We start from the raw sequence: 27,457 nt of genomic DNA, 5'->3' as shown, positions 1-27,457 counted from the left end.
AAATGTTGTGTGTAAATCATTTTCCTTTCTGTAGTATGTCAGATTCTTGAAATTCCGGGGCGTGGATAATATGGTTGGTGGTAAAATGCGCGAAAATAAAACATTCAAAACTTTATTTTTTATGTTTTTTGAAATGAGATTCAAAACTTTATAAAGCTTGGAATTCCTTTTTTTATTTTCCTAATTATCTGGGACTTCCACTCTAGCAAAGCTGATGCAACAATCGGAGTTTTTTCCCCTCCGGGTAAAATACAGAGAAGTTGAACTATTTTGGATCCTTTAAATACATGTTGTTCTGCATATCGTTTCTTGGATCTCAGGTCAGGTGTGGATTTTGTTTTGTTCTTGTTTGTAAATTCAAGGTTCAAAATTTGTTACCTTTTATTTCCTGCACATTGACTGAGCGACCACATCAGGCAATATAGTTTCTTCCCACTATGTCCATGCTCGTGCCATAGATTTTCTTGCATTATTCACGGCGTGGTTTCTCAGCGTTCTGCAGTTGTGCATGAATATTTAAAAAGGTTTCGACTAAAATTAATTATGTATTTTTTTGTCTTTTAACGTATGTGAATCTGTTTGACACTGTTATTTGTTTATGCACTATGTTACTCTGATAATGTGTCAAAGCTGTTCGATTGAAACTATATTGGAAGAAAAAAGAGTTCCTTGTATGATTCAAAAAAGAAGAAGAAGAAGAAGAAATAAATATCGAGGTAGAATCTTAATATCTTGAAGCGAATCCAGAGACATAATATCGTAGTAAAGCAGGATACATTGCCTTAGATAGGGTTGTAGTAGGAACCGATTCCTGTTCTTGGCCCCAGTTGTCCAGGTTTTTAGCTGTTATTGATAAGGTTTTGTCGGCCTTAATTCAGCTACTCAAACCACTCACAATTGGTGAATTGAGTTGAACCCACGGGGCTTAATAGATTTTCAGAGGTTTGAAAGGACTTCAATGATTAGTGGAGCTTTAATTTTCCATATGTAATTAAAGCTAACAAGTTCTATGGATCTCTACTGCCACAGCGAATCAGAATCTGATTATCTGCTCCATTTTTATCAGGAAATTGACTTCTAATGGCATTTAAAATATATCTTTTCAGTAGCCAATACTACACGTATAAATATCTAGATTCTAGTTTTGCCATGACACTTCAGAATCAGTTTATCATATAAACTACTTGATGTGACTGCAAGGGAAAATCGATTAGGAACTTGATAACACTTTGGTTGTTCGGCTTATATTTTTACCATGAGTTAGGACTAGAAATGGTTCTTCTTTGAAGTTGCATTTGGAACATATCCCCTATGTTTACAAGCCGTTTTCTGCACACAATGCCTGCACAGCTTGCTCTCAATTTTTCTTTGCATTTATTTTGTAATTATGTTTCAGGTTTTGTTCATATGGTTTCAAGTTAATACTTTGTGCTGTTCTTCTCTGAGGCTTTTAAACATGAGGGAGAAAAAACTTGTTACTGCTAAGGGCCAGGAGCCAACTGTTCCACTTACACGCGCAAGGGCTGCTGCCTTCCTTGCATCTGGAAAGTTGCCTTATCTGAAAGCTCCTATACAACAAAATCAGAAGCGAACTTTGCGAGGAAATCCAAAAGGTGCAGACTTGGATGAGAACAGCAATCATGCTCCCACTGATCCATGTCTTCAGCGCAAGAGGAGGGTTGTGTTGCAGGATGTCAGCAATATTTGCCACAAAGGCTCATTTAGGAGCTGCTTGAATGCAACTAAAATTCAGGTCAATATTCCATGTAATTTTGTTCATGACCTCTGTTCTTATAAGGAAATAACAACAAACTTATGTTATCCAATTACATTGCTGAGTTTATCAGCTTGAATGTTAGCAAATTTCAGATAGTTTGAGCCAGAAAATATTATATGATTTTGAATCTTTCAGTAGTTGATTATGTACTAAGTTCAAATTGAATTATAATCACTTTGGACGTTCTATTTACTTGAAAATTGCATCATGCTTACCTATAGAAAAAAAGGAATATTGCGACATGTTGCAAGACTTAGCAGGTAGGTTAGGGTATTTTCCAAAAGCTTTCATTTACTCCAGAACCTGAGTTTTGCTTCCTTTTGTCCTGCTCAATGTCAGGCTAAGAACAGCAAGCTGGCTAAAAATAGTCGGGCAAACGTTAGCAAAGTGGGGCCTTCAGATGCTACAGAAGGCCAACAGTTTCAAGCTGGTGCGAAAGCAAACCTTCTTCAAGAACCTAAATCAAAAGAAGTTAGAAGTTCAACTAATTTTGAAGAAAAGTTGCCTCTTCAGTTAAGTAGCATAAGGGACTGTCGCATAGACGATCATCTACTTGAATATCAGAGTTTTGGAGTGCCTTCACACCGACAAAGTCCCCCTAAGAAAGGTTTTGTTATCTATTTCAACTTTTTACCTCTATGCATGATAACCATTACTGACCTGCAAATTACCAACTACATACCAATTTGTGTAGACTGCAAGAAGAGATCCATCTTGGTGTGAATCCTGTATATTGACGTACTTATATTTTAAAGTGAACAAACTCTGCTAGTATGGTAAGAAAAATGGACTGATAATGAAGTATAAGTGACATTCATGATCACGATCATGAACTTCAATGTGGAACTATAATCCAGCAGTAGTTACTAAAGGGAGAGCTCAAAGGGTTAAATAAGCTCTCAAAGCTTAACCTGAGCTGATTTTTTGATTTTATATATTTGTTCCCTCCTATATGAAATGTGGTCTTAGTCAATTGTACCAACCAATTGCAGAGCAGACTTAAAAAATTCACACCACAGATATGGTAAGAACAATTCAAATCAAAACTCAGAGAGCTTAAACAAGTACGAAACTTCAAGTTTTATAGGTTTACTTCCTAAAATCATCATATGGTTAGCTGGTCTTCTGCAGTTCCAGGGTCTCAGAGTAAACATGGACCCTTTTGGAGAGAACTCTGCAGTTAACTGAAATAACACTAAATCTGTATAATCTATAACACGGAGTTGACTTGGGTTGTCAACGGGACTTGCAAGAAAGAACTGTTTGAACCTTTTTTCTCCTAATATTTTTCATTTTTGCTTTAAATGATTACCCTTTTTTGTTTGGTTTTTTGCTTTACAATGACTTGCCATTATTCAATATTAATCACTTGTGGTACAATCAAACCATGAAATAGGAAAACTCTCGAGTGTGATAATTTTTACTTCCTCTAGTACCATCTATTGATGTTGCTTGCAAGCTTGTTCTTTTCCAGGCCATGCATCTTTCAAGTGAATGATTTGGCCATTTGATATTTCAGTGGGCTTGGTTTCTCTAATATTATTGATAATACGATATAAACTTGGTGCATATGGTTTCATCTCAAGGTTGAAGAATTGCCTGTGAAAAGTAGTATTTATATTTGGTTCTTTCATATATAGCTGCCTGTTGCAAACAATGACATTATGTTTAAATTTTCAAAGGTGGCTTCTATGGGGACATCATTATATCAAGCAATCCAGACGTTATAGACATTGATGCAGATTACATGGAACCTCAATTATGCAGTGTGTATGCTCCTGACATATATAACAATTTACGTGTAGCTGAGGTTTGTAATATAGATACATCCTTTTTTTTTTTTTTTGCCATATCCGGTTTCCGTTTTTATCAATGCCAAATAGCATGCTTGTGATTTGTTAGGTTAAGACTTGGTCAATTTTGTTTGTTAGCACTTGTCTCCAAAGACGGTGATAAGATAAAGAAAAGGGTTCTTTTATTGTAGCAATCTATCCTGTACTATGGAAGTATTTGTTATTTGCATATAAACTATAAGTGCTTACAACTAACACCCTAATTCGAGATTAATTTACGATGTGCTTCCTACCATCTAAATTAATTTCCAACTTTTAAAAATTAGGGGTGGGACGGGGTGAACATTGCAAAGTACTCTTGCAAAGTAATGTCAAAATAATTTATAATTTACTGTGGAAATTGCAAATGATCTCATAGTTGGGATGGATAGCTGCAATTAACCCCAAAGAAAATATGTTATGAAATTTATGACTTGCTAAACCTAGAATAGTAAAGAGTAAATACCTCAGATCAAAACCAGGTAAGTGTAACTGATGCATTTTACTCATTTTTGTTGCTGATCAATATCATATAAGTGTACTTGATGCTTACTTATAGTCTCATCAATTGTTTCTATATAGCTTGCTCGGAGACCATATCCTAATTTCATGGAAACAATGCAGCGAGATATTACTCAAAGCATGCGAGGGATTCTGGTTGATTGGCTTGTAGAGGTCAGGATCTTGTCATTACCCTAGTTCTCTTATTTACGTGGTCTAAATATGCATTCTTTTGTTAAGTACACATCCCTGGGCTGTAGTTTGTGAAGCTATTGATGATTTTTTTATAGGTAAAAAATAAAATCTATTGATAAAAAAGTAAGTGTAGCCCAAGTACACATTATCATCATGAAATGGGATCAAAACGAAACAGAGAATTGAAGAGGTTATCATGGTATATTAATTACGAAGGAAAGGAGGGGAGTGCAAACAAAGGGAGGGTTGTAGTAGCAGATAAATGAAGCCCAAAATTCTAATTTGGAATGTGAGGGGGCTAAATGAGATTGACAAACGCCTCCAAATAAGAAATTTGTTAAGACAATGGAAGGTGGACATTTTGTGCTTAATGGAGACTAAGCTGAAGTTTATCACAAGTATTATCCGGAGCATTTAGGGCTGCCAACATTTAGGGTGGACGTATCTATCCTCGAATTGGGCATCGGGTGGAGTGTTGGTAATGTGGGATAAAAGGGTGGTGAAGAATCTTGAAGAGTTTGTAGGGGAATACTCGGTGGGATGTTCTTTTAAAATACTGAAAATGATTTTTTATGGGCATTTGCTGGGGTATATGGTCCTAATTTGGATAGTGAGAGGCGGTTTCTATGGGAAGAGCTAGCAAGATTGTGTTCTTGGTGGGATGTTCCGTGGTGTATTGGGGGGGGGGGGGATTTCAATGTGACAAGATTTCTAAGTGAGAGATTGGGGGAAGGAAGACAAAATCATGGTCGAATTTTTTGATTTCATATTTGAGTTGGAGCTCACGGACATCCCTTTTATCGGGGGTTCATATACATGGTCTAATAACCATGCTTGGTGACATATTTCTTATATCCCTAGCTTGGGAGTCGCATTATCCAGATGTATGCCAAAAAAGACTACCACGGATATGTTCGGATCATTTTCTTGTAGTGTTGGATTGTGGAGGCATCCAAGGGGGAAGAAGGCCCTTTAAATTTGAGAATATGTGGCTGAAAAGTAATGGGTTTGTGGAATTGACTAGACAATGGTGGAGTTCATATAAGTTACAGGGCACTCCGAGTGTCATATTGGTTGGTAAGCTGAAAATCTTGAAGAAGGATTTGAAGGCATGGAATAAACAGATATTTGGTAATTTAGAATTTTAAAAAAGTCCTTATTACAAGAGCTACAAAGATTGGAGGGTGTAGAAGTAGAAAGCACTAGAAAAGATCAAGTCATTTCCGAATTAGAAAGGGTGACTCTAACGGAGGAGATTTTTTGGAGGCAAAAATCAAGGGTATTGTGGCTTAGGGAGGGGGATAAATGCACAAATTTTTTTCATCGGGTTGCCAACTCACATAGGAAGAATAATGCCATTGAAACCATGATTATAGATGGCTGCGATTCTGCTGACCAGTCAGCCATAAAGGGCTACATTGCTGGACATTTTGAAGATTTGCTTTCGGAATCCTTTGAATGGAAGCCTAGATTAGATGGTCTTGCTTAGGGGTGTGCAAAATTCCGAAAATTCTGACTCCGTCCGACTTCCGCTCCGACTCCGACTCCGATGATTAATTCAACTTATAAAACTTTGGAACAATTAGAAATTTACAAAAATGAAACCATTCATTTTGAACAACAAAGAGCGAGTAATCAAGTCCGACAACGGGTTTTCCAACAAGCCTTACAAGGAGCTCTAGGAACTCTGAATAGTTCTTTGAACAATGAGTTACATTTACGTACCATCAATGCTAATATTGAGATGTTTGGCACGCTGAAAGAAATAACTGAGTTGGAGTCATCGGAATTCAGAGTAGCTCCGAATATCTATTCGGAGTCGGAGTCGGAGTTGGAGCTCCAAGAAGCTCCAATTCCGACTCCAAAATTTTTTTTACTGTACACTTGCGCTCGAGCGAGGTGTCGAGCGGAAGTTGAGCGAGCTCGAGCGACATGTTGAGCGGAAGTCGAGCGAACCTCTCTGAAAGAGTTCCGCTCGAGCGCCACGTCGAGCGCACGTCGAGCTCCGATCTGATGTCGGAGCTCCGATAGGAGGTCGGAGCTCCGACCTCCGATCGGAGTCGGACTCCGACTCCAATTTGGAGTCGGAGTCGGAGCTCCAATTTGGCTCCGACTCTTGTCGGAGTCGGAGGTCGGAAACGGGCACTTCGACTCTGACTCCGGAGTCGAAGCCCAGCCCTAGTCTTGCTTTTGAGGCCATTGATTAGAATAGTATGGCTTGGTTGGAGAGACCATTTGAAGAGGAAAAGGTACACCAAGTAGTCAGAAAAATGAACAAAGACAAAGGTCTGGGCCCTAATGGTGATGTCATGCAGGTTTTTTATGAATTTTTCACCTATGGAAAATTTGAGAAGAGTTTAAATGCTACATTTATTGCACTTATCCCTAAAAATGTTGGTGCAATAGAGGTGCATGATTTTTGGCCTATTAGTCTTGTGGGCAATATGTACAAGATAATATCAAAAGTTCTTGCTAGTAGGATGAGCACGGTTATGGATAAAATCATCTCTAAGTCTCAAAATGCATTTGTTAGGGGTAGACAAATATTGGACTCGGTTCTCATTGCCAATAAATGCTTGAACAATAGGATCAAATCAGGAGTCTCGTGTATTTTATGCAAATTATACATGGAGAATGCCTATGATCATGTCAATTGGAAATTCCTTTTTTACTTGTTGAGAAGATGTGGTTTTGGGGAGCAATGAAGGGGGTGGATGAGACATTGTGTGACAACAATACGCTTCTCGGTCTTTGTTAACGGTGATCTAGTGGGTTTCTTTAACAGCTCGAGAGGGTTGTGCCAAGGAGATCCACTATCACCCCTCTTATTTGTCGGTTTCAGTGGAGGGTGGCTTTTTCTCAGGTTATTTAGTGAGAGATACTAACCATGGTGCTACCATTATATCGCATCTTTTATTTGTAGATGATACGTTGTTATTTTGTGAGGCAAATTCAGGTCATCTTCAATCTTTAAAGGCTATTCTACTGTGTTTTGAAGCGGTATCCGGGTTAAAAATAAATCTCTTGAAAACAGAGATGGTTGCTATGGGTAATGTGCGTAATGTTAGGGGGCTGGCTAATATATTGGGATGTGCGGTCTCTTTGTTGCCTATGAAGTACCTTGGCCTACCGTTGGGAGCATCAATCAAAGCTAAGACTATTTGAGATGGGGTGTTAGAGAAAATAGAGCGTAAGTTGGCTGGGTGGAAACGGATGTATTTGTCTAAAGGGGGTTGGATTACATTGATAAAGAGTACCCTTTCCAACCTTCCCACCTATTTCTTGTCATTATTTGCTCTTCCCACTAGTGTTGCCTTGCGGATTGAGAAGCTTCAACGAGGCTTTTTGTGGGGGGACTTGAAGATGAGTTTAAGTTCCATTTAGAGTTGGGTGGGACAAGGCATGCTCTCCCTTGAGGGGTGGTGGATTGGGGGCTCGTAATGTGAGGGCCTTCAATAAGGCTCTTCTCGAGAAGTGGCTATGGAGATATAATTATGAGAGGGAAGCATTATGGAAGATGGTGATTGATAGTAAGTATGAGAGTATAAGGGGGGTTGGTGCTCTAAGGAAGTTAGGGGGCGTATGGGGTGGGGTTATGGAAGCATATTTGGAAAGGTTGGTGGTCTCTCTCTTGCAACACTAGGCTGTGTATGGGGGATGGCCATAGAATCATTTTTTGGCATGACGTTTGGGTTGGAGATATGGTTCTTAAGGATGTCTACTCCGCTATTTTCAAAATTGCAAGGGAACAAGATGCCGTGGTGGCTGAATTGAGGGATATTAATAATGGGGCGCAGCAATGGAATGTTAGTTTTATTCGGAAGGCACATGATGGGGAAGTAGGAGTCATGGTGGAGTTCTTTAACTTGTTGTACAACATTAGTCCTGCTATTTCAGCGAAGGATAAACTGGAGTGGTGGCCTTCCAGGAAAGGCAACTTTTCTGTACGTTCCTTTTATGAGACTCTTACTGCCCAAGGTAGGAATCACTTTCCTTGGAAGAACATTTGGTGGAGTAAAACACCTACAAAGGCTGTTTTTTTTTGCTTGGACAACAGCTTTAGGGAAGATATTGACTGCTGATAACTTAAGAAAACATAGGCTTATCATCATCGACTAGTGTTGTATATGCATAAATAGTGGTGAAACAGTGGATCATCTACTTTGACATTGTGAGTTAGTAAGGGCCATATGGAATTATTTTTTTAGTAAAGTGGGATTAGCATGGGTTATGCCGGGAAGGGTGGTTGAACTACTAGCTAGCTGGAGAGGGATCATGGGGACAACACAGATTGCAACTGTGTGGAGGATGGCTCCCATTTGTATATTTTGGTGTCTTTGGAGAGAAAGAAATGATAGAAATTTCAAGGATCGTGAGTGCTCCTTGGAAGAGTTTAAGAGTTTATTCTGGAAGACTTATTTATGTGGGCCATCGCTTTAGATTTAAATGGTCTCAATTTCCATGATTTCCTTATAACCATTTCTTAGTTCCTAAATAGGTGTAATCACATGTATACCGCCTGGGTACTTGGGCAATGTCTATCTTTATATAATGATATATCTTCTTACTTAAAAAAAAAAAAAAAAAAAAAAAAAAAAAAAAAAAAAAAAAAAAAAAAAAAAAAAAAAAAACTTGTGTCTTAAACTCAAGTGCAGACCTTGTCATCAAAGGGATCTCCACCTTTCTGTACTTCATAATATATGGTCAGTTTTCATCATGTCTATCTGAAACTTGTCTTTATTGGTTTAAAGTGAATTCTGTCATTATTGACAGGTCACATATTAAATCTTGCTTTAATTTTCTACATTGTAATCTATCTATATTAGGATTAGCCTTTATAGTTTATCTTTGGCTTAATTAATTGTCACTGAGGCTGTGTTGCTGTACCTTTACAAATGTCCTGTACACTATGCTAATACTTAGGGTTCACAAGATGTAGTGGAGATCTGAAATATCCTCTCTCTCTCTCTCTCTCTCTCTCCGGTCCAGGAGTTTTCTGTAAATGATCTATTGAATGATAAATTTTGTTTTACTTTCTTCTTCTTCTTCTTCTATTTTTTTTTTTTTAAGGAATGTTGATCGAGCACATATTGGATTTGCGACGATTACTACATATCTTTTTATTTAATTTTAGGATGTCTTCTAGTACATATCTTTGCGCTTGTATTTAAAAGCTGCAACCTAATGTCACTGATACTTTGACGGCTATTTGGTCTAGAATTAACTGCATATTGTTGCATTGTGTCAGAGATTGTTGCAGAGCCAATATGTTTCTTATGAAAATCATATCGATTTTGTTGCACTTATTGCTGCTAGTTTATATTTGTGTCATTGTTCGTATTATTTTTGTAATATAGATTAACATTCACAGGGCACAATTGATCAATCAAAATAATGGGCCAATGCTGTTAAATATGTTTTTCTCGTGTATCTCCTTTAGTTTGTGTAACTAGGTGGATACATTAGGCTTTCTTAATGGCTATCAATGGCATAATCTTCTAGTTTTCTATATTTTGTGAATGAAAATTAAACTTCTCTGATCAGATAAAGCCTGGTTTCAGGTATCTGAGGAATATAACTTGGTGTCTGATACACTTTACCTCACAGTTTATCTCGTTGATTCATTTCTGACTCAAAATTATATTGAAAGACAGAGACTTCAACTTCTCGGCATCACTTGCATGCTAATTGCCTCGTAAGCTCCCTTATCTATAGTTCACAGCATGGACTACTCATAATCTAAATTTTAGACGAGAATCTTAAACCAATTAGGATTTGAAACTTCCTCCTTTTATATTTGAATAAATGGATTTTTTTCCATTAATCTGGTGATATCATGTAAGGGTTGAAAGTTTTCATGATCTTTGCAGTCCTTTATGTTTTTGACTTGTCAGACACGAAAGTTTTCTGCAGGGGATGGATGCAAATAATTTGAATGATTTTTCAGCTTGTAGTATCTACTGATTGTGGTTCTCCACTTTGTGGTTTGAAGGAAGTATGAAGAAATTTGTGCACCGCACGTGGAAGAGTTCTGCCTCATTACAGACAACACTTACACAAGAGAGGAGGTATGGCCTAGTTCTTATTGGAGAAATGCTAAACCCACCGATAGTGGGTCCCCATAGTGCATCCCGATGCTCTTTTTTATTTTTTACTTAATAATTAAGGAAGTTTTTTTTAATGATGTTGTGAATTTAAAAAAAAAAAAAAAATTTAAGGGTGTTGAAAAAATGCATAAAAAAAGCAAGAAAAAAAAAAGGGTTGAACTACACTTATTGGGACCCAGATTGGGTCCTGAAATCGGTGGCTGTAGTGCCGACACATAGAATGCTCAACTCAAAATCAAAAAAAGATGAAAAAAAATTTAATGATGAAGTAAATGCTACAGTTCAAAACCTGCTTGCTGACCAAAAATTACCATCTATTTTTATGTCTTCTATCTATTCAAATTTTCCTAGACATCAGTTTGTTGCATCACTTTAGGTCCTAACAAATTGATGTTGTTGTTCATTTAGTTTTCTTTTCTTTGATGGGATAATTATTTCGTCCATTTATAATTTATTTCCTAATACCGTTTGAAGACAAATTCTCTTATAATGCTGATATGCTGCAATGGCTGCATAGAGTCATGCCGATTAAGAGAAAAGAAGTAATGAGTAGGAGAAAGGGAAAACAGATCATAGATTCCATTTTGGCTTGAGCTTTCAATCACTATCAAACTTGAAATGTATGTTGAATTTTTTTGGGGAAATATAAGTCTCCTGATGCATTGGATCTCAGATTTCATAAAAATGTTATCAGAGTTAACAGGAAATAAAAATTACCTTGCACTTAAATAGAACTAGGGAGACAAAAATGACCTGTCACGGGGAAGCGACTCTAGAAATCATAATTTAAGATGCATTTTTTTACTCATTCTGATTTATGGTGATGTCTATTAATCCTTGTGCCATCATCTCTACTGACAGACACTATCCTATTCCTCCCATAATAGTTTCATTTTTACATCCAAGTCACAGTTGTAACTTAATAGAGATTTGGATATTTCAATCCAATGTGATTGATAAAGAGATGGTCTTTTTCAAGTATTAGAACTTTTAGCTCGCTGGAAACCTGTATCAAGGTTTTTTGTTTTCATATATATCGTCTGCCATTTTTTTTTTTTTTTTTTTTTGCTGCGTTCTGAATAGAGCATTGGCAGGTATTGGAACTGGAGATTCAAGTATTGAAGTATTTTGGCTTCCAGCTATTTGCTCCCACTGCAAAAACTTTTCTCAGGTACTTCAGCTTACCCAATGTTGACATCCTGCATATTGCTGATAGTTTCAGTATTTATTTTCATATTCCAATGCATTTCTGTACACTTTTTTATTTTTTTCCAGGAGATTTCTTCGAGCAGCACAGGCTTCTTACAAGGTAACATGGTTGGTTTAAGTCAGAGTCCCGGCCTTTGAGCGGGAAATGCTACACACTTTAGAATAATAAAAAACTAATATGTACATATCTAATTGAAAACTTGTAGACCCCTAGTCTGGAGATGGAGTACTTGTCCAACTATTTAGCTGAACTTTCGCTAATTGACTATGGCTTCTTGAATTTCCTTCCTTCTGTCATAGCTTCATCAGCTGTGTTTCTTGCCAAATGGACGTTAGATCAGTCAAATCACCCATGGGTTTGCATTTTCTCCTTTATTTATTTGTTTACTTTTTGTAGAATAAATTATATATATGCTGGAAATGTGACTTCATTTATATATCTTGCAGAATCCAACTCTAGAACACTATACCTCTTACAACTCATCTGATTTGAAGACCACAGTAATTGCCATGCAAGATTTACAGTTGAACGCCAACGGTTGTCCTCTGAGTGCCATACGCATGAAATATAGGCAACAAAAGGTAATGAATAGAAAAAAATACATGCAGAAGTATTTTTGGAGATAGCATTTTGAAAAGAGTATCATTGACTCATGTTGAAGGATTAGTTTTAAACACAATATTAGAATTTCATTAAGTTCTCTTACGAAGTTCTTGTTGATGTAGCAGTTCAAATCTGTGGCGGCTTTGTCATCCCCAAAACTGCTTGAAACACTATTCTGAATATATACTTTCCAGATGAAAGTATCGTCTGGGTTTGCCATTTACTCCACGATGTTCTACCAGATGTCTAATAATCTTATTCCTCTCATATCCATTCATATCCTTTCCACAAAATTTTTGAGTCTTTCTTTTAATCAGAGAACTAGGGATGTCTAGCCCCAAAGTCTGAAATCGAGTGTATTGCTCGTGTCACAATGTTCAGTTTATATAGCACGTCATCAGCTGTAACCAAGAGTTAGTTTGTAACCATGGCAGCCAAAGCCTCAATTCAATCAACTAATTTTCTTTGTAATTGTCTTGTAGTCGTCGTTCATTCTTCACTTAGAATGGTATCTCGAATATCTCTGCAGCATTATTGAAACTTATTTGTCTGATGCGTATGGTTTCTTTTGTTTCTGGTTTTCACTGCTTCCTCTGCCTTCAGTGATTTAGTTTCGAAAAAATGCCATTTGGATGGATTGAATAGAATGGTTTTGACCAATAGCGATAATTCTAATGATCTCTTCTTGTGAAGAAGAGAACAAGTTTTGAGCTGAAAAAGAACAAGATAGCATCATCTCAATTGGCACAAAGTAGGCAGTCTCTCTTGCCTCAGCTCGGGACTACAAATGTGTTCAAATCAGCATTTGCTCCTACAGTCAATAGTTGCGAGCAAGGCTGCAAAATGTGGTGAATATAGTCTTTTCAAAAAATTATTAAGCATCTACCGTGTTTGCTATGTCACTATGTGGTAATTTTATTCTATTGTAATCAGTTGCCATTTTCCCTGTACTATTTTTTTATTTTTTTTTTTCAAACCTCGGAATCGTGTAATGTCGCCAGTGATTTGTGTTTTTTGGAGGTCATTTAGGTTTTTCTATTCGAGGGTTGGATGCTTGGTTTTAAATCCCTTCCTGTAGAAGTTGTCAAAAGCATCAATCCACACGTTAGATGCATGCCCTCCTTACATGCCAGTCTAATAGGGAGTTTTCACAGCAAAAATTGATGTTTGATCACAGCTAGAAAAGGTAAATAAAAATTAATGTTGGATAGTCTAATGCGTTCGCTGACTGTGAAGTCATCTTTGGGGGAGTCATCCAGATTAATGACCCGAGTTGTGTACACGGCCAATGACATCCGTGGGGTTACCATTAACCCATCCGATGGGGCTCTGTAGGGTTGGAGTAACATCGTTAAAAGATACATGCCCTCAACTATAAGAATTTATAAAAGTAACATCATTTTATATAAATATCATCAATTTAAAAAATAATTGGATAAAGAGTTATAAAAATAACTGTACATGTATCATTACACCGCAAGATAGGACAATAGGGAAAAAAATATCATTTATAAAAATAATTGTACATGTATCATTTGATGTCATTTACGGGACATCAAATGATTAGTAGATAAGTAAAATATAATCAAATTTTTTTAATCTTTTAATATAATATTATGAAACGACGTGATGATGATTAATAAAAGAATAACGAGTAGCATTACTTAGAAGAAAAAAACCCAGATTTGGATTCGGTAAGGTTTATTTATTTTTTTAGATCTATTGATTATGAATTAGTTGGACATAAATCATGGACTGCCATCTGCTATCAAAATATACGGTTTTGCGCTGGTTGATTTCCTGTTTATTTAAATCACATCAACTGCGAAAACAAAAAGTCTCATAAAAATCAAATAGACGGTATAAAATCTGTCAAAAGTATTACAATCCTAGCGTCTCTACGAAGAAGAAGCTGTAACAGACCCGAAAATGGGGAGGAAAAAAAAAAAAAAAAAAAAAAAAAAAGCCCACTACATCAATATTTAAACTGGCACTACGATGCAACTAGTAGATACAGAAATCTCTCTCTTTCCAAATTTTTTTTCCTATCTAATCCTAACTCTTCATCCAAAATAAATATAGAAAAGTATAGAACCAAGGAAAAAAATAGCTAGCCTCTGTTCAACCAATTACATCATTCCAAGAATCGATATTTGATTAATTCTCTAAGGCTTCTCTCTTTCTGTTTTTTCTTAACTTGTGCTTGCAGATTGTTGAGGTGTTCTTGGAGCTGCGTCAAAAAAACACGCAAAAAAATCAACACGTACGTACGGTACTATGATATTGGTTCAAGAATGGCTATCTTAAATCGTAAAAGACATGTAAATTAAGCAAGGTATGTAGCCCCAAGCTCGAAATAAAAGATTACCGAGTCCAATTGCCTCTGAGCTTTTCATCAATCTTAGCCGTTTGCATGACTCAACAAACATTCTGAAGATCAAAAGGAGAAGATTAGTAAAAAAATGTTGATTACTTAAAATTACATTTTTAAGATTTCAGGCCAGACATCCTCGACGTGAGACATGATGATGAATCAATTCATTAATGCTGTACAAAAGTCTGGTTTGGAAACTTACTTCCATGGTACATCTCCAACTAACATCCAGTCACCATCTTTGTCCTCGTAAGTAGGCACATATTCCACCCCATTTGCTGTGTCCATAAGCTTCTTCTCATTCAAATAATTACCTACAGCATAAAAATATATTCTACATAAATCCAAATACATAGAGCTAGCTATCGTATGTAGTAACAATTTAGAGAAATACTTATGGAATTAATACGTACAAATAGTCAAGCAGGAGAACATGTTGTCAAAAGCACACAGTAGCTCCTGATAGCTACTGTACAATTCTAGATCCAGCTTTCTTAGAAAGGGAGCTCCATCCACAGCCACCTTTACGAACTTGAAGCTCTTCATCGCGTTCTTCCTAAACCCTCTCACCGGTGGCCACCCCACTACCTGCGCCCTGAAAATCGGTAACGGTATAAAACTTAAATTGATTTAAAGGTAGGCCAGTGCAGTACTATATATACATGCAATAATGCAAACCTATGTTATATTGCCCTGGGAAAAAAATATATAATATATATGCTTTTCAATTCTAAAAACATAAATACATGTAACTAGGTTCTCTAAATTAAAAGTACTAAGAGAAAAAGACTTTCGAAAAACGTAAACATGATATATAGCATATATGCGCAAAAGATGATTTTTTTTTTCAAATATATATATAAATATCTTACTTCGCTGCCGGCGGTTTTATAGCCAAGGTCTCGTTTTCTAGCTTGTCACAACCTCTGTCATCATGTTCATGATCAACATCTGACGATCTATCATGATTAAGATCAATAATCTGCGAAAATCCACGTTTCGTGCCCGACTTTGCTTTGATCTCTATATCTCCCCGTATCTCGCCCGGCAGCCTTAAGGTCAGCTCGGTCTCCTTTAGATTCAGTCCTGTGGCATCGGATTCCGGCAAGTGTTTCCCATTTTCCGGTGACATTTTTGTCAAAAGTGATAACTCTCTTGCTCTTCTTTTTACCCTGGTGCTAAAGTTTTGAGACCCAGAATTGTATGTGACCAACACGTTTGGCCGTGTGCTCTATATATAATCAAGGGAGAATCTGTGCGTCAAAGCGAATGGACCAGTAAAGAAGTGACACGTTCAGTTTAAGAACGGTTGTGATTCGTCTACTTCCGTGATCGTATCTGATGGAAGTGCGTTGTTCGTGATGAATTTGCATCAAAGTCTGTGCCCTGCGTCGGGTCCCAGTCTTTTTCATTTGCTTCGATGACCCGCTTTGTGTTTGTGATGGAATCTTCTAAGCAAATACACAGAAAAGAAACTCCTGTGTTCGTATATGTGCGGAAGCTGTGGGACACACATGTTCCCCGTAGTCGACTTTATGTGAGGGTCCATGTGAAAAAGCCATACGAAATTTCAGTCGTGGAGGGCCCACGCGACATCCATGTGATGATTGTTGGTTTGTCGGTAAGGTTGTCTCTTTTGAGCCACCGGCACGTGGCGGCTTGTACGAGACACGTTACCGGTGATAGCGAGTTTAAGTCCCGCGTCATTAACCGGGTATTTCGGGTCCTCATGTCTTCGAGTTCCTCCTGTGGTCCCATCAGACACGCTAAAAAAAAGTGAATTATCTCTCTCTCTCTCTCTCTCTCTCTCTCTCTCGTGGAGGATGATCAACCGCGTCAGACGGGATAATTCGGACTTGGGACGGAAGTTGAGGGAACAGCATAATTTTAAGGAGTAGCACTAGTGTGCCGCTGCCAGGGTAAAATTAGTGTTTTTTTTTTATCTAATTTTTTTATTTCACATTTTTTTATCATTTTTAAATATTTTAAAAAAATAAAAAAATATATCAATACACTTAAAATCATTTCTTTAATCACTAAATTAAAAAAAAAAAAATTTTAACAAGCAATTACACTGATATAAATGAGGCAACAGGCTAACTTTATTCAATTTTAAGCCTTAAAAAAACACCACACTTGCCTAATAATAATTTTCAATTATAAGTATATTCAGTTTTAGATTTCAAAGCTATCAGTATTGAGAAAATAATTTTGATAATTTTAAAAAAAATATATATTTATTTGTATTTACCTTTGAAAAATGACAAAGTTCATTAAAAATATATATATAAAAAATACTTAGAAAACCTATATGTTTTTTTTTAATGTTTGTGAAAGTAATGAGATCACTTAAACTGAAAAAAAAAACTTGTCCGCAAACATGATCTACATTTTTTAAAGTTTTAAATAAATAAAGTTTCTTTGCTAAAGTGAACCTTTGTTTAAAAAAAAAAAAAAAAAAAAGAAGCGCGCCTGCTCTTTAAAATATTTTTGAAAAAATAGTTTTTGTACATAGAAGAAGCATACTGCTTTAAAGAGTCGTTTATATTTACAATTCATTTCAATTTATTTTATTATTATTTATTACTATTTAATAACTTTAACTCATAAATTTTACTACTATTTATAATTTATCTCATTACTATTTATAATCTATCTTAACTCATCTTTAAATTTAAACGTCACTTAAATTTCCGACTCTCCAACGGATTGGGTGGTACTATAGTCACCTCTATTAAGAAAGTCATATCACGTCGCCCCTACCAATCCTTTTTACCATTGAAAAAAAAAAGTTCTATGTACCCATCATTATGATTGCTTTTTATTTCAATCTATCATGATAAACACGTACAAAAGGACTAGTTAAAGGAAGACTCTAGCTTATAGGATGGTTTGGAGAGTGCGTATAATACCTTGAAGAATCGTATATATAGCTAGTAAGCTCTAATTAGGAGTGAATTAATTATAGTATTGAGGCGAGTCGAGTAATTAACTGAACGCCTTAAGTTCAAAATTTTATATTTATACTCTCAGAGTTATTAGACTATAATTTTTTTTTTAATTATTACAAATTCACTTGCAAAAAATTCCTTATAGAGAGTCTATTTATACCCCCCTCAAAATTAATTGGGATTTTATCCAAACACACTTGATATCAATATAAAAAAAAAAAAAAAAAAAAAAAAAAAAAAAAAAAGGCATGAAGTGACTATTAATTGTAGGGCAGACTGCATCATGAATTGGGTTCTGCAAATATACTCGATCGAACAAAAGCTCATGATGAAATTAATAATCATCTGTGTCTGATCATCATCGTGTAATATCACTTTCTTGATTTGATAAGACACGTAATTTCTTAGTGCATGTGCTGGGATCCTTCTTGTTCTTTGCTCGTATATACGTATAAGATGGTATATACGCTGCATGCATGGTCAAGATCCAAATTAATTAGTTAGTCAAGAATGTACGCTAGCTAGCTATATAGCTTTTTATTAATTTCATGAAATGAAATGAATCGAAAATGGAAACTGATTTGAAAGCATGGTAACCACCTTTGTCTGCTAAAGTGCAGACCCCTGCCGTATGCGAATTGGTCGATCTCCAACAAATCATTAATTAATTAGGTATAAGTACTTTTCATATATGCATGGATATGTACGTTATAAATTAATATTAAAAATTATTAGTTATATAAAATAACATGACATTTTTTTTTTTGATAGAAAAGGTCAAATATAAGCAGAAAATAACATGACATTTTAATTGTGATGTGAATGGAATAATATATATATTTAGCTACGCAAATTTTTTCCACAGGTGCTTTTTGGTGTTTTCGGTGCTTTCTCCATGTCTGTCTTACGACGCTCATGCCAATTCATGAGCTTCTTCTCGATTCGAAGAATTTCTTACTTTTCGTTGCTTTTTTTTTCCATGTCTCCCCTTTCGTGTCTGGTAATTACTATGAAAATTTGGTGCTTTTGATTTAAATTCAACAACTGCGGAAAAGTGCATTTACGTATATATATAATTTAGGTATATATATATATATGCTGATCAAGACCTATATATATATATATGAGTACTAGCTAGTGGCCTTGGTTTCCAGTTGTCTTTGCTCTACATTTAATGCGCGCATAATTTACTGTAAAGATTAAGATAGGGGAAATAAATAGCTAGTTAATTTCTTGGATCCCTCGCATATATATATATATATGTATGTATTTATATTTATATATTTAGCTAATTGGTCAAGCACGTACTATAAGAAAAATAGATTTTTATGATTAATTTATTGTAATTAAAAGATTATTTATAACTAATTTTAATTGTAAATAGTCATTTCGTTAGAATTAACTGATCACAAAAATCTATTTTTCTTGACGTACCATGTAATTAATGTTTTTTATGATCAGTAGCAAATCATGTGGGTTAATTGATGAAGTACTGTTGGTTGATTAGAAATACGAACTGAACATTACTGATTATTCTTATGCAGACAAGAACTCAATAAATAAAATTTTCAACTCTCAGACATTAATCATCATTACTAATTTACTACTATATTCTAGTACACATTAAATACGCTTTGATGCACCGCGCGAGCTAGCTAGTGGAGGGCCTCATGCAACGAATTTTGTAGCGCAGACTGATCATCATACATACGTGTGTGTGTGTTTATAATTTGCAGAAAAACAGATCCATTAATTCATGTAGACGGTCATGAAAGTCTTCATGTAAAACAACGCGATCAGTTGTCGTTGACTTTGTTTGGCATCTTGGGTTGCTAATTTTAAGATGGGGAAACTATAATAAATTATTGAACATTGTAAACCAAACCGACCTGATACAATGGTAGGTAATTAGTTAGTTAGGTTTTCGTATTTCTAAACATGATATGAGAATGCAGATTTGATTCTGTACCGGCCAGATCAATTAATAAACTGGCAATATTGGAAATATATATATATATATATATATATATATATATATATTCGATGTTTAGGCGCTAGCTAATCACGTGCCTATATTAATTTACTAGACAAAAAGATGTCATGTTTGTGCTAATTAAGGACATCATGAGAACATGGGCTTGAATTTGTTCTAGAAATTCTCCACTTTCAGTACTAGTACTACTACTTATTCTTTAGTTAAAAAAGCATTAACCTTGGTCTTATTTCTTAGATTAATGAGGTAACAAGCTATATATTCTTCAGGTCCGATACAGTAGCACTATAGCTAGGAACATGCATTTAGATGAAACAAAACGACAATAAATAAATAAATAAATAATATGTATTCATGCCACGTAAATTGTCTCTTCTATTAGGGTAGCTTGTACAATTACGTATTGAGAAATATTCTAATCCTAAAGTGATTATATAAAAATAATTTCACAAATTGATGTATGACTTGATGTGATTTGTTAGATTGTAAAGCTACTTTTATTGTAAAATATATCTGACAGATTACATGTATAATCTATTTGTAATTGTAGCACTCTTCGTATGTATTTATTATTTCAGGCTCAACGATCATTACTATATGGGAGAAGTGATCAGACTTTTTCATATATTAAGCATGACATGATCGGCATATTATATATACGAAAAGTAAGAGATTAAAATTATATAGGATATATGTTGAAAAGTTTTCCTTTTAGATTCTAATTAATTACAGCAAGACTACTGCATTAGTAGTCTATACATAGTGATTGCATGAGGAGTACTATGCAATTTTAGTCAAGAAATAAATTACAAGGAAAAAATTATGGAAATATTTAAAGATTAATAGCAAGTATAGCCAAAATATATAATTTTTTGCGATCTGAACCATGCAGGATTAATGCTAGGTTCTTAGAATTTCATGTATTTTCTCTACAATATTCTAGATGCAGATGATCTAGATATATATTAGAAATTCTGACTGCTGCCATGAGAAAAGGAAACAAAAAAGAACGTACGCGTAACTCCAATTTAACTACGTACGAACTGACTTTTCAGTCGCGGGTTTCCTAGTACGTACCGCGTGCGCTTATGTACGAGTCATATTATAGTATATATATAGGACTTTTTTAATTAACTTGAATGATTTTTTTTTTTCAATATAATGGTACTACATCCATTTATAATGAAAAAATATATTTATAATCGTAAATTATATCATCGTTACGTAATCATTTTCAAAAAGGTCAATAAAATATAGAATTCACATAAAAAAATTAACTTTTTGAAAGTAAATCTTATTCTTTTTTAAAACGATTATGCGACGTTTACGCACTTCACGATTGTATGTATAATTACTTATTTATAAAGTGGCTGATGGAAAAAATATTTTTATTTGATAATCTAGCTAGTACTTAATTCCCACCACAAATTAAACACCAAATTAAGTAGGGAAGTATCACGTACATTCGTGATTTAAACAAGATCAAGTACGTACTAGCTAGTACTGTCTGCTTAACCAAATTAGAAACAACGCGGTCGAGTACGTACCGGCATGATCAACGAAACTAAAAACATGCATGTAGGAGACAAGAAAATGATCTGGTTAAAAGTATACTAGTCTTTCAACGAGCCATTATTTATTTAGTCACGTCTTTTATAAAGCCTTTGGGGAAACCCTTCAGCTGCAGTCCAAAACCCTTGGCCGCCTCTGACCTCTTCATGATCCTCAGCCTCTTGCACGATTCAATGAACATCCTGCAAATTAAATGCCAATAAGGTACTGATGAATAATATATAAATATATATTAAGATCTATGTACAACCATATGCAAAGCCATTAAACAGTACCATTTTATTATCTAAAACTGATTAATTCAATTTTGCAACGACCATCTTCTCCATCGACGAGGGAAAAAAAAAAGTATTAAATCATGTATTATAATTTCTAAGCAAAAGAACAAGAAGTACAACCATAATTACCGGCATGCCGCTTTTATGGTCAGAGTTAATTATTAAGATAGAGTTACAATATGCTTAATTTTACAGTATTTTAGGACTAATACTTAATTGTTGTCGGCCTCTAATGCCAGATTATTATAGGATTAATGTTGCTAATTAATTAATCTCATGATTACACAGAATAACTTCTTTTTTACGCCCAAACAAAAGTACTCTAATGCCTTTATTTGACGGATAAGCTTGCAACGTAGTAAGCACGTAGAATTGATTGAATAAGAATCTTCCCCCGGCCATCCGGTTTACATGATCAACTTGAATCAATATTACTTGACTCTTAATTAACACGGCTAGCTATTACGTACTGCCATATACAGGCTACACGTCAGTATAATCTATATATATCATGATCATATGATATGCAATTGTGACTTTATGAGGAGAGAGAGAGAGAGAGAGGCCCAAAAAAAGGGAAAAAAAGAAAAGAAAATAAAAGAAAAAACCATGACCTTTATTTAACGTATGGCCAGGTGTGAAGGTTTTTCGATAATAAGATTATTTAATATTAATATTAGATTTATAAACTTGATCGTGGCTCCTAATACTCATCCAAAAAAATTAATAGCTAGGGTACTCCATAATTACTATATATATGACTATGATTAATACTAGATACAATCATAGGTTGTGCAATTGTCGCACGTTCTTTTTGAAAAATAGTAGAGTTCACTATTAAAAAATTAATTTCTTCATATCGGTTACATATTTACTCATTTTTTTCAAAATGAGTGCGTCTCGCTTGTAGCCATAAAGTGTATAAGTGTTGCACACTCATTTTGAAAAAAAAAAGTAATATAGAATCTACATGAAAAAATTAGTTTTTGAATAATGTTAGATACAGTCATGGGTTGTGCAAACACTGCACATGACTTATTTTAAAAAAGAGTGGAATCTATTATTTAAAAATTAATTTTTTCCACATGAGTCCATATTTATTCACTTTTCAAAAGGAGTGCACGGTCTTGTGAACTCTATAACTGTAAATTAATATCATTTTTCTTAATTTTTTAATAGTGAATATCACTTTTTTTTAAAAAAAATGTATAGTACTCGTACAACTTATAACTGTATCTAATATTACTCATTTAGTAAGATGTTTAATATATGCACTTTTGATTATATGTCCCGTGCGCACATATAAATTATGTGATAAATGAGCCGGATCAGATACTTACTCCCAAGGAACATCTCCCACTAGCATCCAGTCTCCATCTTTGTCTTCATAAATGGGAACTTGTTCGGAATTGTCTGCATCCTTCAACGCCTCGCCTGTCCACAGATATATAGTAGCATTTAATGTCGTTGTTTTATTTTTGTATTTTGTCATGTGTACGTACCACTTATATAATATAATTAGGTTTGTTTTGTTTTTAATCTTCTAATAGAAGAATCTGTATTTCTTATAGTTTCTAAAACCTAGCTATAGTGTGAAAAATACCATAAATTAAGCTGCAAAAAATCAGTGGCGAGACTGTGAGCTAGAGAGTACTTATTCCACAACAAATGATCTATTTTTGACATTTTCCATTGACAGAAACGTTGTGCACCTAATTAGACTCAAGTGCTGTGCGTCAAACTAGCATCATGAATTTTGCAAACAACTAATTAAAAAAATTATAAAAAAAAAAAAAAAAACTTAATTAATACAAATTCTCTCTAGAAAATATATATTCAAAATTAGTTGACAATTTTTAGTATAAAAAGTTTAATTTAGACGAGTAGTAGTAATTTAGGAACTTAAGATTTTGAGTCCATGCTATTCGTAAGTTAATTGGTCCATGGGTCTTTTTTCTTTTTCCTTTTTTTCCCCTCTTTCAAACGCTATATACGCCGGCCATATATATAAGCCTTACTATTACTTAGAAGATATAAATCCATGATCACTTGGTCATGTAGTACATGAGATCGTGTGACTGCTGGGACGTATTTTTGCAGTTTTATGCCTAAATTACGAAGTAAAACTACGGTGGGGATTTTGTTAGAGTGTTTCAGCTAGCATTTCCCAGTTTGCTTGTTATGTACGATTGTCAAGGATTTCCTCTCTCTCATAATGTATTAATCTGAAAATAAACTAATTTCCAACTACGTTTATTCCAATTTGCATGGCTCTATGTAGAACTAAGACCTAGCTAGCTTAATTGACGCGCGCTAAGTTTTTGTAAGCTGTAACGTCCATAGCTGTGTGTGTGTGTGTGTGTGTGTGTGTGTGTGTTTTAATGAAGTTCTCTCAGTATTAAACATAGAAGGAAAGGCAAAAATGAGACCACTTACTGATACCGAAGCAATCGAAGAGCTCTTCCAATGCCAAAGCGAGATCGGAGTAGCCTTTGTGCATGTTCAAATCAATCTTGCGCAGAAAAGGCGCCCCATCCATGCTAACTTTCACGTACATTTTCGATTCTTTTTTCAGGTGATCTTTCTCTTGAAAACTGTTCCTTTTCCGGTATGAACACACCGGAGGCCACCCCACAACTTGACTCTTTGTTTGAGTACTTTTCTCGTCAGTGGTGCTATTCTTGTCTTCGGCAATCTCTGAGAACACCCTCTTCTTATCATTTTTGTCCACTAAACTAGGACCACATGAACCTGGGAGACCTAATCTGAGCTCTGTAATTTCTAGTCCAAGACCACCTTTTTCCATTTTTTTCCTTTTTGGTGATAGGTTGGAACGTCTGAACTGCTTTCGATTTTGCTTGATGGGTTTATAAATAATAAAAGTGACAACGCCTAGTTCTTATATATACATGGTGAATAGAGAGGACATGGTGGGTAAATGACAGCTAGGTCAACTATGACTTGGTGGTCGGTCACATGATAGCTAGGCAAATGTGGGGACTTTTTGCCTCCTAAAACACCAATAAAGGCCGGCACCATAAGTTGGATACGGGACATGAGATCCCATGGAAACTGGTTTTTTTGGGCGATTTGGTGGGATTTAATCTTGGCCGTTTGATTGGGTGATTGAGAACAAGCCATGTGGCTTGCCTTTATACATTAACGGCTAGAGAGAACCATGATGAATGCAACTTTGGGAAGACACAGGTATATGTTTAATGTCACGAATTTTTCATTCACACATGCACGCACAGAAATATTGAGTATGATTACCAATGACTCATGAGATTATATTTACGTTAAAATGTGATCCCTATAGGTTTTGGAACATGAAGGATCGCGTGCATATAGTGTTATGATTATATATATATGAAGTTAAAAAAAAAAAAAAAAAAAAAAAAACTCATTCATGCCATGACATTATCATTTATTTGTGTCTTGGAATGCAGTCTGCATATATATATGATCTTCGTGTATCATGGAATGAAATGGTCTTGCCTGTGGGACCCCACGACGCAGTTCATGATGATCCTTCTGTGGGAGATTCCATGCATCATGGGATCGAGGAGATCCGGATCCCCCTTGTCCAAGCTAGGACTTTACAAACGCGTAAAGATTTCCATCAAATTAAACATATTATACGAACGTATAGATCGACCGTAAGTCATGACATCATGACCATAAAGAAATTAAGAAGTGATACTAATTCTTATCTTTTTCTCCTTTCATTCTGAATGGAATATAATGATCTTGATAAAGGATCGGTCGTTTTTCACACTTTAGATTGACATTTTGACTGACGTGTTAATAAATTTGCTTCTGCTCTCAAATCCGTGTATATATATATATATATATATAGCGCATGCATGCGTATATCTGTAATATCAATTCTGATAAGAAATTACAGTTGAAGATTATAAAATATTTTATAATCTTCAACTGTAATTTCTGGGGTTCGAAAAAGATCAATGGCAATGATCAACCCAAATCTTTGTTTTCTGATCGATGAATATATATATGCTAACCACTCTATTATGAAGATATAGCTTATATATATATATATATACACCTAATGCTATATAATGATTACGAAATATTTTTCTCAATCCTCCGTTATCCCTATATATATGGTTTGATGAACTACAAAGCACATTGAAATTTTAGTTTAGGCATAATCATGGAATGGTTCATGATTGATGTTTCAAGCAAAATAAGTTAAAGCATGAACACTTGTAGTACGCGCACATGATCATGCTTCCATGCATGTGCACGCGCATTTGAAAAGAATTTGATCTTTTTACTTCTATATATATATATATATATATATATATATATATTATGATATTAAAATGAAGATGATCAGATCGAGGAGTAGATTGTCTTATCGTTATAACTGGACAATAAGACAGTCTTTTGGTTAGATTACTAGTCTAAATCTCTAACTATATATAGGGATTAATTAATAAGCACATGCATACTTCTAAAATTAAGAGTTTGTGTGCTTGATGATCAGTATCTACTGGTCTAAATATTTCTCAATCATTAATGGTAAAGTCGCTTGACTTATTATATTGCCTGAACTGTTAAGAATAATTTTATAATAAGAACGTCCTGGCCGGCCACGTACAGAGGAACTTCTTCGAAATTTGGTCATGTACACACATGAGCCCTTAATTAGTTCATTTTATCTACATTCATGTGCAATCTTATATATGTCTGCCTCACTGGGGGAAACAAACAAAAGGCCGGTTATTTTCTCTTTTGTTCTTAATTTTCCGTTGTTCTGATCAGAGGCCAGGAGAACCAAATAATTAGTAAAGATTAATTATTATATACATACACATGATGAGGTTCATTGATGTATGATATAGGGGTTTTTATGCTAGTTTTGAGTTAAGGTTTATCTTGGAAGCGAATCATTGATGGCGCAATATATATATATATATATATATATATATATATATATATATTTAAATAACTAATTATCTAAATAATATACCAACGTTAATGTTGGTATCTAGCTAGCAAATGATTCGTACTCAGAGAGATTACATCGACGGAATAAGTATTATAGCAAGTTCATTGAGCACTAGGTCGCCAAAGAACATGTTAGGCATGATTAGATATTATACAACAGTTCTCCCCCCCTCTCTCTCTCTCTCTCTCTCTCTCTCTCAAATTTGCTTATTAAGTAAATAATTTGACATGCATGCATATATCGCCTGCAGGTAACCGACTCAAACCGGGCCCCAATTATTATTATTATTATTATTTTTTTCTAAGCAAAACCTCCCAACTAAATTATAATATTGCAGATGTTTCTTCCCAACCCAGCATATGTTTCCTTTGGGCTAGACAAGTCGAATGAGATAGAAGGGCGCCAAAGCCCCCACACATAGGCACACGTGATGGAGTTGTCTCCGGAACATTACTGGGTCACATTGTCTTTAATTAGGTCGATCGACACTGAAACCAAGTTGTAAAGATTTGCCCTAGATCGGTCGATCATGTCACTAGACACTAGGGATTTAGGGTACCACTCGATATCGGTCTCATTGGTTCTAGCGAGAGACGATATATCGTGGACGACCTTGGACCATTTTTTTTTTTTTTCTAATTTTTCTTTAGGGTACTAATTAAGCTAGCTGAATCATTGTATTGCTGACTATATGATCAGAACCGTTGAACAAGATGTGTAATGGGTGGCCATATGGCCATGCATTGGACCTACAAGCATGTGAAGTAGACGTGAACCCCATTCCAATTTCCTTAAGTAGGATAGTACTGTCATGAGCAAGAGCGTGTAATCTTTTCAGCTTGGAATTCCCAGCAATTGCATAAATGGTTGTATAGTTGGAGCCATTAATTACATGGGAAATCTGTGGCTGAATTAGCCATGGAAAAGAGAATTCGGGAAGTTGCTTATAAGACTAATGAAATTAACTTTGTGGTTGCACGCAAAAGTACAGCTAACTAGCTAGACAAAATGCATACATCCAAAACTTGTCGGTTAATTTTTTGGAAAAAAAAGTTTGTGATCTATAATAAATTAAGACGAGTTATA

General features: G+C 35.1%; 3 protein-coding genes across 6 annotated transcripts in view; 1 reads left to right on the top strand and 2 right to left on the bottom strand.

The window, feature by feature from the left end:
- Positions 1 to 27,457, top strand: part of LOC121259281 (cyclin-A2-4-like) — a 36,991-nt gene that overhangs the window by 380 nt on the left and 9,154 nt on the right. Inside the window, exons 3-14 of one of the 3 annotated variants that reach the window (XM_041160817.1) lie at positions 136 to 244; positions 1,397 to 1,753; positions 2,117 to 2,384; positions 3,460 to 3,587; positions 4,192 to 4,284; positions 9,867 to 10,000; positions 10,298 to 10,373; positions 11,507 to 11,583; positions 11,688 to 11,721; positions 11,828 to 11,977; positions 12,069 to 12,203; positions 12,348 to 12,413. In XM_041160817.1, coding sequence (XP_041016751.1) covers positions 215 to 244; positions 1,397 to 1,753; positions 2,117 to 2,384; positions 3,460 to 3,587; positions 4,192 to 4,284; positions 9,867 to 10,000; positions 10,298 to 10,373; positions 11,507 to 11,583; positions 11,688 to 11,721; positions 11,828 to 11,977; positions 12,069 to 12,203; positions 12,348 to 12,404 — 1,539 coding nt within the window. In that variant the 5' untranslated portion in view covers positions 136 to 214 and the 3' untranslated portion in view covers positions 12,405 to 12,413. The remainder of the gene's footprint in view (positions 1 to 135; positions 245 to 1,396; positions 1,754 to 2,116; positions 2,385 to 3,459; positions 3,588 to 4,191; positions 4,285 to 9,866; positions 10,001 to 10,297; positions 10,374 to 11,506; positions 11,584 to 11,687; positions 11,722 to 11,827; positions 11,978 to 12,068; positions 12,204 to 12,347; positions 12,414 to 27,457) is intronic. The other 2 variants (XM_041160824.1, XM_041160831.1) reach the window with 2 other exon arrangements.
- Positions 14,049 to 15,823, bottom strand: LOC121260983 (auxin-responsive protein IAA1-like). 2 transcript variants are annotated; one of them, XM_041163121.1, is made up of 5 exons: positions 15,472 to 15,823; positions 15,013 to 15,194; positions 14,802 to 14,913; positions 14,594 to 14,655; positions 14,049 to 14,455 (listed from the first exon to the last, which is right to left on the bottom strand). In XM_041163121.1, the coding sequence occupies exons 1-5, from the start codon at positions 15,729 to 15,731 to the stop codon at positions 14,418 to 14,420; spliced, it is 654 nt and encodes a 217-aa protein (XP_041019055.1). In that variant the 5' UTR covers positions 15,732 to 15,823; the 3' UTR covers positions 14,049 to 14,417. The 2 variants fall into 2 exon arrangements, with proteins under 2 accessions (XP_041019055.1, XP_041019045.1); XM_041163111.1 differs by having other exon boundaries at positions 14,418 to 14,655.
- LOC121261281 (auxin-induced protein 22C-like) lies at positions 20,989 to 24,247 on the bottom strand. Its single transcript, XM_041163581.1, has 3 exons — positions 23,830 to 24,247; positions 22,734 to 22,827; positions 20,989 to 21,297 (listed from the first exon to the last, which is right to left on the bottom strand). The coding sequence occupies exons 1-3, from the start codon at positions 24,197 to 24,199 to the stop codon at positions 21,180 to 21,182; spliced, it is 582 nt and encodes a 193-aa protein (XP_041019515.1). The 5' UTR covers positions 24,200 to 24,247; the 3' UTR covers positions 20,989 to 21,179.

The sequence above is a fragment of the Juglans microcarpa x Juglans regia genome, chromosome 1D, assembly GCF_004785595.1.
Source record: "Juglans microcarpa x Juglans regia isolate MS1-56 chromosome 1D, Jm3101_v1.0, whole genome shotgun sequence".
In the NCBI taxonomy this organism is placed as follows: Eukaryota; Viridiplantae; Streptophyta; class Magnoliopsida; order Fagales; family Juglandaceae; genus Juglans; species Juglans microcarpa x Juglans regia.
Note: the sequence above shows the minus strand (reverse complement) of the source record. Positions and strands in the feature narration are given on the sequence as shown.

Coding starts and splice junctions, on each gene's coding strand:
- LOC121261281 (XM_041163581.1), bottom strand. CDS start 24,199: ATGGAAAAAGGTGGTCTTGGACTAGAAATTACAGAGCTCAGATTAGGT. Junction 22,828..23,829: donor CTTCGATTGCTTCGGTATCA/GTAAGTGGTCTC, acceptor ATCTGTGGACAG/GCGAGGCGTTGAAGGATGCA. Junction 21,298..22,733: donor GTGGGAGATGTTCCTTGGGA/GTAAGTATCTGA, acceptor TTTAATTTGCAG/GATGTTCATTGAATCGTGCA.
- LOC121260983 (XM_041163111.1), bottom strand. CDS start 15,731: ATGTCACCGGAAAATGGGAAACACTTGCCGGAATCCGATGCCACAGGA. Junction 15,195..15,471: donor ATAAAACCGCCGGCAGCGAA/GTAAGATATTTA, acceptor ACCGATTTTCAG/GGCGCAGGTAGTGGGGTGGC. Junction 14,656..14,801: donor GTTGGAGATGTACCATGGAA/GTAAGTTTCCAA, acceptor TTTGATCTTCAG/AATGTTTGTTGAGTCATGCA.